We start from the raw sequence: 12,415 nt of genomic DNA on the forward strand, positions 1-12,415 counted from the left end.
CGTCATCAAACTGCGCCACATTTGGACCTGCAGAAAGGGGAGGGAGTTCATGTTGGGCGGGGTCTGGAGTGAGGGTTTTTGGAGGGGAGGTAGTTACAATGATGTCTGCTTTTGCACCTCAAAGCAAGTGTATGCTTGCAGGCATGTATTCATTTATATATTCCTATGGGGATAGAGGAAGGGTGTAAGGCATAACTACTTTTATAAATTTTAAATGCGAAGCAGTGTTGGAGAGCTCTTTAATTCTCTACTGGAGATGGAGGAAAGCATAGCTACGCCTGAACTATGATGTATACGGAAGAAAGCTGTCAGTATCACATGATTTCACACAACTCAAATGGAAAATCAAATTGGAAGAGTGAGTCAAATTCCCAATAAGATGCATTTAAATCTAGAATGTTTAATTTTTTTTTCTTCATTATACCCTAAGTCTTACTCTCCATTCATTCCTTGAACTAATTTTCTTACAGTTTTGCAAAACATCATGTGACGTTTCATTGTTCATAATACATGACCTTATATGATCTTTTTGCTATATATAGACCAAGTCAACTTGAGGGAGAACTGAAACATAATCTAGTAGACTGTCGATTTTAGCTTTTATTTTAGCCTTCTTCTAATAGGTGATTGTTGCAGAATTTGAATATAAGAATGAGATTTGAATGGATGAATAGAAGACTGCCATATTGGTATGGGAAGAATTATGAAGTAAATTATTGATACTTGAAAACATATTTGAACATGTTTAAAGGCTTTAATGAATAGAAAATTAAATTCAAAATTTGAGTTCTCTCATCACAAAACTGAAAGCATTCTTGTTTTAAACCCTCAAATTTTACTTGAAAAACTAGGTCAGCTATAAGACTGCGGGTTACTCCCTGTTTCTTCCTCATCTTAAATCTAAAAGATCTCTTAACTGAACATTGACAACAAACTCTGGATCCATTTCTGATGTTAGTAGGGCATCTCTTTTCCAGCTGCCTCTATATCAGGGCAAAGAGTAGCTGAGTGAGGATTAGTAATTGGATATGTAGCCCTTCACATGTAGGTCATTAAACTCAGGCTGGCATAATGACGTGCCAAGTTTTTCAACAGCTGTTCAGTGCCTCTCAGGATTCTGTTTATGAGTAATAATATATTTTTTCAGTGTTACTATTTGGCATCCTTATGTATTTAAGGCAGGATTTTTTTAAGTTACCTTAAAAACCTTCATATTTTCATGGCAGAGTCTAAGTTTTCTTTTGATACAGCCATTTTAACTCTACAGTCATGTGGTGCAAATATTTAAGTGATCTACTATCAATGATTCTACTATCAAGCACCAAAAAAGTGCCAGCAAAAAAAGGGGGGGATTAATCAGAAATTGAAGCATAATATAGAAAGTATAGGAAAGTAAATTCATGATATGAAATAACCTTCATTGATTTATAAAATTCATGTGTTTATCGAGTTCATGTTTTTGTCTTAGTACTGTTCATACAAAGATAACTAGATCATAATCTGTGTCCTTGTAAGGAATCCATAGACTAGTGGCAAGCCAGCAGTAAATAAATACCCATACAACATACAATGTACTTGAGATACCTATACATCAAAAGGAGCAACTAAATGCTCTTGGAGACAGGAAATATAGTTTTAGAAATTGAATAATTTTGCTCCATGTTGGAAAGTAAGTGGTTTTCCAGGTATAAAGAAGAAAAAGGTATTCAAATATTGGGAGCTATAAAAACAAAGACATGTCACAATTTGGCACATGATTGAAAAGCTGTGGATAGGATGAAGAAAAGAGGAAAGAATAACCCTAAGGGTTTTTTAATTTGGACAACTATAGGAACGCAATTATGTTAACTGGGTCATTTAGGGAATAGTGGGAGAAAATTAGGTTTAAAAAAAAATAGTTTGATATTGAATATGTGGGTTCCGGGGAGTATGTGGGATTTCTAAGTAGAAACAGATTTAGAAATCATTAGCAAATATTTAGTGGTTTAAGCCAAAATAAGAGTTTGAAATAAAAGAGATTCAAGTTCATGGGTTGCAAACCTATAATGTCTATGAGGACTAGAAGATAACAATGAGAGAAACTATCTGGGAGAAAAGTACGAACCTGAGAGACCATTCTCTGTTTAGTCAGGGCACTGATTCCAAGTAGGAATATGGGCTTCATTACACCAGATCTCAATTTTTAAAGAGAAGCCAGGAAACCGGATTTTTATGTAAAATCTGGTTTTTAAGTGTTGACAACTATTTTGTTCATTTTTTAAATAGTGAGCAGGCTAAACAAAACATGTGGACCACAGTCAGATAATTAGCAGCCAGTTTGTTAAGTTGGACTGTAGTTTGTAGGGTGAGAAAGGGGCTCAGATAGAACCAGAAATCTGTAACAACAACAACAACAATGACAACAATAACAAATGGTAATAAATACAATCATGAGCTCCTCCACATGTTTGGCCTGAGAACATTGGGCAGTAATCACAAATTGCATTATTTTAAGCCTACTTGTATTATTTCATTAAGTCTAAGAGTGTCCTTCAGCACGTTGGGAGTGGGGAGGTATGGGAATAGACTAATCCTTGTGAGTACATTAATTTCAGGCTAAGAAAGCAAAACAAATTGATTTTTAAATTAGCTGGAGTTATCTAAAAGGCAGAATAATATAATAATTTCAACTTGTGTTTTGATTGATTTCAAATATATAGGAAAAGTTTAAAACTTGATGTAACGTACCCCCTCTCCAATTAATACATGAATATTGAAGCTCTGTGAAGATAACTATGGAGGCATTGTAGTCTGAATCTCTTTTTAAAAACAGGTTGAACACCTTGGATAGCAAAACAATAACAATAACAAATACAGACCATGACTAAAACATAACTAAGTGAAAAAGAAGCCTCATAAAGCTTATAATATGAGCAGGTGGGAACAAACTGTCAACTTAGTATCAGTTTCTGGGTAGGAAGAAACAACAGGATGACAACAGAGCTTCTGAAGGCCATGAGAATGGGAGGACCCCCAAACTGCCCACAAGTATTTACTGAAAAGCAAGGGAGACCAATATGAGATCAAGAGCAAAACGGGCTGTCTGTAATCTCAGGGTGAGTAGAAAGGGAGGAGCAGGAAGGTCTGAAAGTGCTGGAGAGATATGGAGTTTATGAACTTATAAAACTTAATAAACCTGAGCTCCCCTGTTGGGCAAAGCCCAACACTTAGAAGAAACTTCTGGGAATAGAATCCAAATTGAACAGGAATGGGACAATAGAGGCAAAGAAAAATTAAGGTCCAAATCAAAGTGAGAGAGAAGAGACAGAGCTCAGAAATGACAAGGATACATAGGTGTCATTGTAGGAAAACATGAGAAAAGGAAGTTTTAAAACCATGAGGCTAGAAATCTATTACACCCAATCTTTCCTCTTAAAGGTAAAAGATAACTTATTTAGCTTAAAAATATACCACAAAAAGGATTACAGTTAAATCCTTTTCAAGTTGTTATAATAAAATATGAAATAGGGAAAAAAGCATATGAAAACTATAACCCAATATTTCAAACCAAAAGATTTTTTTATTTTTTATTTATTTTATTATTTTTTAAGATTTTATTTATTTATTTGACAGAGAGAGATCACAAGTAGGCAGAGAGGCAGGCAGAGAGAGAGAGGAGGAAGCAGGCTCCCTGCTGAGCAGAGAGCCTGATGCAGGACTCGATCCCAGGACCCTGAGATCATGACCTGAGCCGAAGGCAGCAGCTTAACCCACTGAGCCAACCAGGAGCCCCGAAAGACTTTTTTTAAGTGATAGAAGATAGAACAACATAAAACAGACAAACAAAAACCTCAGAAATAAAGTGACTGAAGAAAAGAAGATTTGAAGAGGAGTGACAGAACTCAAAGAATACAAAATACAAAAAGTACACATATATATATTTGACCATCTTACTGGGAGTCTTAATGCAGTAAGATAAGAAAAGGAAATAGTTCTCTTAGAGATTACTAGACCAATATATACCAACAAATTGGAAAACCTAGAAGAAATTGATAAATTCATAGAAATGCATAACCTTGTAAGACTGAATCATAAAGAAAAAGAAATAGAAAATCTAAATAGACCAATTACAAGTAATGAAGTTGAAACAGTAATTTTAAAAGTCTCCAAAAAAATAAAAGTCTGGGACCAGACAATTTCACAGGTGAATTCCACCAAACATTGAAAGAAGAGTTAGTACCTATCCTTCTCAAGTTATTCCATAAAAAATTGAATAGGGGGGAACACTTCCAAACTCGTTTTACGAGGCTAGCATTATCTTGATACCAAAACCAAAGACACCATCAATATTCTGGGTGAACACAGATCCAAAAATTCTCGACAAATTATTAGAAAACTGAATTTAACAATACGTTAAAAGAATCATAAGTCGTGATCAAATGGGATTTATTCTAGGGATGCAAGGATAATTCAACATCTACAAATAAATGAATATGATATACCACATTGACAAAAGGTAAAATTATCATTTCAAGAGATGCAGAGATTGACAAAATTCAACATCAATTTATGATTAAAAAAAAAAAAAACTCGGGGTGCCTGGGTGGCTCAGTGGGTTAAAGCCTCTGCGTTCGGCTCAGGTCATGATCTCAGGGTCCTGGGATTGAGCCCAGCATCATCGGGCTCTTTGCTCAGCAGGGAGCCTGCTTCCCCACACTGTCTCTCTGCTTGCCTCTCTGCCTGCTTGTGATCTCTGTCTGTAAAATAAATAAATAAAAATCTTTCTTAAAAAATTAATTAAAAAAAAACAACTCTTAACAAAGTGAGCATAGAAGGAAATGTCTCCATATAAAAAGGGCCACATATGACAGACTCACAGCTAACATCATACTTAATGTGAAAAACTGAAATCTTTAAGATCAGGAATAAGATAAGGATGGCCACTCTCACCACTTTTATTCAACATAGTACGGGAAGTCCTCGCCACAATAATCAGACAAGAAAAAGAAATAAAAGGCATCCAGACTTGTAAGGAAGATGTCTGCAGATGTCATGATACTGTGTATAGAAAACCCTAAAGGCTTTATTTACTAAAAAGAACTAAAATTACAATTTAGAACTGTTAAATGACTTCAGTAAATTTGCAGGATAATATACAGAAACTTGTTGCATTTTGTACACTAATACCTATCTAAGAAATTAAGACAATCCCATTTATTATAGTATCAAAAATAAGATATCTAGGAATAAATTTAACTGAGGTGAAAGACCTGTATTCCGAACACTGTAAAACATTGATGAAAGAAATTGATTGACACAGATAAATATGTATACCATGCTCATGGATTGGAAGAATTAATATTGTTAAAATAGCAAAGCAATTTATAGATTCATTGCAATCCCCACTGAAATACCAAGGGCATTTTTACAGAACTAGAACAAATAAACCTTATATTTGTATGGAACCACAGAAGATCCTGAATAGCCAAAGTAATCTTGAGAAGGAGAACAAAGCCAGAGGTATCACACTATCTGATGCTATACTACAAACCTACAGCATTCAAAACAGTATGTTACTGGCATGAAAATAGTCATATAGATCAATGAAACTGAATATATAGCCCAGAGAAAAACCCATGCATATATAGTCAATTAATTTATAACAAAGGAGACAAAAATATTCGATGGTGAAAAGACAGTCTTTTCCAGAAATGGTGTTAGGAAAACTAGACCACTATCTTACACTATATATAAAATAAATTCAAAATAGACTAAAGATTTGAATATAAGTCCTGAAACCTTAAAACTCCTAAGAGAAATCATAGGCAATAAGGTTTCAGACATCAATCTTAACAATACCTTTTGGGGACCAGTCTCCTGGTCCAAGGGCAATGGAAGCTAAAAACACAAAACAAACAAACCAAAGGGATTATATTGAACTAAAAAGCCTTTGCACAGTGAAGGAAACCATCAAAAAACTAAAAAGGCAACCTACTGAATGGAAGATATTTGCAAATCACGTATCCAATAAGGGGTAAATATCCAAAATATAAAAGAACATACACAATAAAAAAAAACCCAAACAACCAGATTAAAAAATCAGCAGAGGACCTGGGTAGGCATTTTATACCAAGAAAACATTAAGATGGACAATAGTCACATGAGAAGAAGCTCAACAATATTAATCATCAGGGAAAGGCAAATCTAAACCACAGTGAGTTATTACTTCACACCTCACACCCAGCAATGCTGTTTGATAGTATTTTACCCACAGTAGTGCACTTCTTTCAAAATTGGAGTCAATCCTGTCAAACCCTGCTGCTGCTGCTTCATCAATTAATTTTATGTAAATCTTTTGTTGTCATTTCAGTGAATGTCGCAGCATCTTCCCCAGGAGTAAATTCCATTTCAAGAAACCACTTGATCTTGCTCTTCATCAAGATCAAAAGCTTCTGCACAGCAAAGGAAACAGTCAACAAAACAAAGAGGCAACCCACGAATGGGAGAAGATATGTGCAAATGACAGTACAGACAAAAGGTTGATATCCAGGATCTATAAAGAACTTCTCAAACAACACACACAAAACTGATAATCATATCCAAAAATGGGCAGAAGATATGAACAGACACTTCTCTAATGAAGGCATACAAATGGCTCTCAGACACATGAAAAAATGTTCAACATCACTAGCCATTAGGGAGATTCAAATTAAAACCACATTGAGATACCACCTTACACCAGTTAGAATGGCCAAAATTAGCAAGACAGGAAACAACGTGTGTTGGAGAGGATGTAGAACAATAATATTTTGGGTTGAAAGGAAGGCTTCTGAGTAGTAAGTCTCAATAGTGGGCTTAAAATATTTAGTAGCCCATGTTAGAAACAGATAAACAGATATGCTGTCATCCAGGCTTTGTTGTTTCGCTGATAGAGCACAGGCAGAGTAGATTTAGCATGATTCTTAGGAGCCCTAGGATTTTCTGAAAGGCAAATGACCATTGGCTTCAACCTAAAGTCACAAGCTGCATTGTACCTAACAAGACAGCCTGTCCTTTGAAGATCTGAAGCCAGGCACTGACTTCTCTTTAGCTATAAAATTCCTAGATGGCGTCCTCTTCTGTTTCTTCCACACCAAAAAATCTATTTAGTGTAGCCACCTTCATGAATTACTTATCTAGGTCTTCTGGATAACTTGCTGCAGCTTCTACATCAGCACTTGCTGCTTCACCTTGCACATTTTTGTTATGGAGATGACTCTTTTCTTTAAACTTCATGAACCAACCTCTACTAGCTTCCAACTTTTCTTCAAACTTTCCTGTTAGCTTCAAACTTTACAGCTTTTTCACCTCTCTCACCGTTCAGGGAACTGAGGAGTATTAGGAAATTTCCCTGGATTAAGCTTTAGCTTGAGGGAATGTTGTGGCTGGTTTGATCTTCAATTCAGATCTCTCCACCTTTATTCATATCTGCAAGAAGTTTGTTTCACCTTCTTACCACTCTTGTGTTCAGTGGACTAGCACTTTTAATTTCCTTCAAGAACTTTGCATTCAAAAGTTGGCTAATTGTTTGGCATCAGAGGCCTAGCTATTGGCCTATCTGGGCTTTTGACATACCTTCCTCACTAAACTTAATAATTTCTAGCTTTTTATTTAAAGTGAGAGACATGTGATTCTTCCTTTCACTTGAACACTTAGAGGTCATTGTAGGGTTATCAACTGGTCTAATTTCAATATTGTGTCTCGGGGAATAAGGAGAACCAAGGAGAGGGAAAGAGATGGGGAAGAGCTTGGTTGGTGAAGCACTCAGAGCACACATATTTATTTATTAAATTCTCCATTTTATATAGACATGGTTTGTGGCGCCCTAAAACAGTTAAAATAGTAACACCAAAGATCACTAATCATGAATCACTATAATAAATATATTAATAAGGAAAAAGTTTGAAATATGGCAAGAATTACCAAAATGTGACACAGAGTCATAGAGTGAGCAAATGCTATTGGAAAAATGGCACCAATTTGATCTATAAAGCACAATAAAGTGAAGTGCAATGAAATGAGATATGCATGTATCTTAGTTAATAATAGTGTATCAATATTGGTTTGTTAATTTTAAAAACCCAAAACAAATCTTACAAATACTGTAAGATAATAGGAATAACTGGGTGTAGGCTATATGGGAAATCTCTGGACTGCCTTAGTAATTAAAATCAATCTGATCCAAATTTAAATTTTGTTTTATTTTACAATAGTCTACTGAAAGAGAGTCATCCTTTCTCTCCTTTAAACGTTAGAAATTCAGGGTTTTTTTTTTTTTGTGGCCAAAGATAATGTAGTTAGACTGCTCTTAGGGAGCTGTTGGGTTACTACTGAACCATAAGGAGTTTTGTTGTTGTTGTCAAATATATGTGTGTGTGTGTAGATGGGATGAGGGTAAAGTTTAATAACTTCATTTTGGAAAAATTACTATCCTTTTCAGAGAGCCTTAGATTTCAAATGTTTGAAACCTAAGTCTCAAGTTTATTCTTGTTAAAGAAAGACATTTATGTGTTAGGCAACTAGGTTCTTATTTTTCCCAAGAGAATTCTTAAGATATACCTTTTAAAATAGTTTGTGTATTCTCCTATACTTTTGCCTTGGAATAAAAGTGATCATTACATCATAAGAATATTCTCAACCTAACAGAATTATTTTTTGTAAGACCTCTTGAAAATTCTAACTCCCTCACTGAATCAAAAATGCTATTAGGGCGCCTGGGTGGCTCAGTGGGTTAAGCCGCTGCCTTCGGCTCAGGTCATGATCTCAGGGTCCTAGGATCGAGTCCCGCATCGGGTTCTCTGCTCCGCGGGGAGCCTGCTTCCTCCACTCTCTCTCTCTGCCTGCCTCTCTGCCTACTTGTGATCTCTCTGTGTCAAATGAATAAATAAAATCTTAAAAAAAAATGCTATTAGACTTTATTATGACCACTAAGGGGTAATTTGAAATGTCCTAATTCTTTTTCCCCTATTAATGTCATGGGTTTTTTTTTCCCCTAAGAAAAGAGTAAGGTGTTCTAATATTCTAATGTTATAAAGATTTTTTTTTCCCCCTTCTATAGCTATCTTATAGCCTAATTTACTATATCTCTATCTGGTAGGGTAATACATTTCCTTCCAACCTCTAGTGGGTGAAGTTCATTTATCTTCCAATCTACAAAACTGAGTTAACTCCTAATAACCTCTGATACTCAAGAGAAACACAACTGCACTTTGGAATTAGTCATCCATCTTTATGTCATAGTCTCTTATTTGTCACTGCAAAAGAGTTATATAGCAGATATTCCATTGTATTATGTACTATCAATAGAATTTCCTTGCAAGAGAATTGTTTTAAAATCTATTATTTGATTATGACCGGCTTAACACAAATCAATTTTTCCCCTTACGTTCTGGCTGGAACATCTAAACACAACAGTCAAGTGCTCTGTTCGCCACTGTACAAAATTGTGATGGATTTGCTAAAGTTAGTGACAGTCCCAATTAATATTTCTCTGTCATCATTAAGAAATCAATTTTTCCACTTCCTATCTATAACATTTTTTGAATAGAGTAGTGATTAGGTTTTAAGGTTTATTTTTCTTTATTTCGTAAGTTATTTTTACTAAACAATCCTCATTTACTAAATTTACCTCATTTACCTCATTTACTAAATCAACCCTTTACTAAATCAAGTCTCATTTTTCTAATATGTTAATTGATTGTTAGGCTATAGTGGAAAAAATCTGAAGTGTTCAGCATAGGATATTATACATAGTAATTTCTTCATAGATGGCCGCTTCTGCTATTTTTATACTGTGCTGTGCTTCTGTCCTGCTTCATATGCCATGTAAAATAGGTGACGAGTTTGGGGAGGTATCTTCCACATATATTATACCATATTTGCTCTACTTGATCAACCGTGCAACAGAGAAGAATGCTTCTTCTTCGGTACACAGAATTCACTGAATATGGAAGAGTTTGACATTCTTATTTTATTTCTGGTAAAACAGTCTTAAGTCTTTCAAATGTCTTTGTACAAAGTAAAAGTTATAAGCAAAATAAAAAAAGATGATGTTATTTAAGGATGATGTTATTTATTACTAACAGAAACAGGCTCCTTTGAACATCCTATGCTGAAATGTTTAATACTATGATTCATAGAAGCTTTCTTTCTAGTCTGAAGCAAATGCTCAAGTGAAACAACATTTATTTTATGAAGCAATACTGATACGTCTTTTATTGGTTGGACTCTGGCAAACACTTGACAACAAATGGTACTTTACCCAAAGAGACACGTATCATGCATGCATAGCATAGTCTAACCACAAACATTAAAGCTCTATGTAACTGTGAGCCTCAAATGGAAATACAAAAGATAGTTTTCATAGAATCACATGAATCAAACCAATCTTTAATTTAAACAAATAAGAATGCAAAGTTTATGTGTCTATAATGGCTTCATATCACTATGTATGTAATGCGGATATTGTAGAGGACATAGAAATCCATTCAAATGTAAAGCAGCAAAGCACTTTCACATTACCTTGTACTTATAATTCCTGCTATTCATAAAAACCTACATTTCTTCAACAAGCATTTTTCTAAGAATGGCCTTTTCTGTTTACCCCAGGAAAACTTATTATTTATAATTTTGATGTAGTCACAGCCAAACATTTTATTTTTGTATAGGTACTTTAACCATGATTTGTATATGAAACTTAGGATAGCAAATTAAGTTTTAATATCAATAGGTGATAAAGGTAATTTTCATCCTGCAATTCTTTTTTTTTTTTTTTAAGATTTTTATTTATTTGACAGACAGAGGTCACAAGTAGGCAGAGAGGCAGGCAGAGAGAGGCTGGGGAAGCAGGCTTCCTGCTGAGCAGAGAGCCCGATGCGGGGCTCGATCCCAGGACCCCGGGATCATGACCTGAGCTGAAGGCAGAGGCTTAACTCACTTAGCCACCCAGGTGCCCCCGCATCCTGCAATTCTTTATACAAAATATATTTCAAGAGGTAATATGCTTAACTTTAGAAGTTTAAAAATTTTATATTTCATTTTGTGACCCCATTAAGATAGCTGTTTTTTATCTGGGTTGTCTAAAAGATATAATGTTAAGGTTAGGATTTTAGAAAAGGGCTTTGAGAAAGAAGAGGGAAGATTTAAGAACCCGTTTATACTTAAAGATAGCTGTAAGTATTTTGAAGTTCATTCAAATAAAGCCCTTCACCAGTGCTTTATTCCCTGCCAAAACATCCCTACAGACACCCCCACTCCCCACCAACCATCTCATTTTAGTAGGTTTTCTTCATAGCAGGTTTCTTTTGCAGAAGTTTTCAAGGACAAGAGTTGGTTTACTTAACCAAACTAGAATATTCACTTTAATTCTAGAGAAATTTCCCAATTAATTTTCTGTAGCAAAAATGCTAAGGGCTAGAATTTCCCCTCTGAATCTTTTCCTAGAAATGGGATCCAGAAAGCACAGGGGACACCTAGCCAATCTGAGGACTCAGATAAGTGTTTCCTGTCATGGAAATAGCTAGAGGTCTGCTATAATATCCTCACTTGACCTGCTAGCATGTTAGTGATAGTGCTGATTTACTACAACCCCATTAATTTCACACATAAAGAGAACAATCTAGTTTTCAAAATGGAAAGCTCTATCTGCTATAACATTATTTTGAAGTGGTTGGTGGTGTTACCACTTAAAAATTTAAAAATATTTCTTAAAATTCAGAATGATTTTTAAATAATAGCATACATATAGTCTTAAAAAGTTCTAATGATGTAATAAAATTCAATTAAGTTTAGTTTAGTTTGAGAATCCTCACCACCCTCCCACATAAAGTGGCAAAATGTACAGAAAAGCGCTTAACATAGGACGATGATGACTGTGCATTGAGCAGAGAAGTATCACCACCAGTTTTTCTCAAGCGTCCTTCCACACTTCTGAATTTATAGGAAGGCAGACTGGTTTAGCTCTCAAAAGTGAAAATTTTCTTGATCTTTCTTCTTAAGTAAAAAAAAAATAATAATTAAGTAGAGAGACTGAAAACTGCAGCCCACCTAAGTTTAATCATTAATAGTGAGTTCTTTGGCGACCTTAGGTCCTCATTTTGGAGTTTGGAATCTGACCTTTCCCCAAAGATAAACATGCTTGTTGCAGGTTCTGAGGAGGGTCACTTCCTCGCTGCCATCAGAAGAGTCCACTTCTCAGTGACTCCTGGCTGGGAACTGGATGCATTAGAGGGTAGCTAGTCAATATGATTCTCCTCGCCGTGCTTTTTCTCTGCTTCATTTCCTCATATTCAGCTTCAGTTAAAGGTAAGTTTGTATTTTTGCTAAACCTTAGTTTTAATCATTGAGGGGAAAAGTGTGTGTTTGTGTGTGTGTGTGACTAGTGAAAGAGTTCCTAACT

General features: G+C 35.2%; 1 protein-coding gene across 2 annotated transcripts in view; it reads left to right on the forward strand.

The window, feature by feature from the left end:
* The first annotated feature begins 4 nt into the window (after positions 1 to 4).
* Positions 5 to 12,415, forward strand: part of MTTP (microsomal triglyceride transfer protein) — a 56,321-nt gene continuing 43,910 nt past the window's right edge. The window contains exon 1 of one of the 2 annotated variants that reach the window (XM_032332979.1): positions 5 to 358. In XM_032332979.1, the coding sequence (XP_032188870.1) occupies positions 286 to 358 (73 nt within the window). In that variant the 5' untranslated portion in view covers positions 5 to 285. Of the gene's footprint in view, positions 359 to 12,104; positions 12,322 to 12,415 lie in introns of those variants that run through there. The other variant, XM_032332980.1, reaches the window with a different exon arrangement.

The sequence above is a fragment of the Mustela erminea genome, chromosome 2 (genome assembly GCF_009829155.1).
Source record: "Mustela erminea isolate mMusErm1 chromosome 2, mMusErm1.Pri, whole genome shotgun sequence".
NCBI classification, from domain to species: Eukaryota; Metazoa; Chordata; class Mammalia; order Carnivora; family Mustelidae; genus Mustela; species Mustela erminea.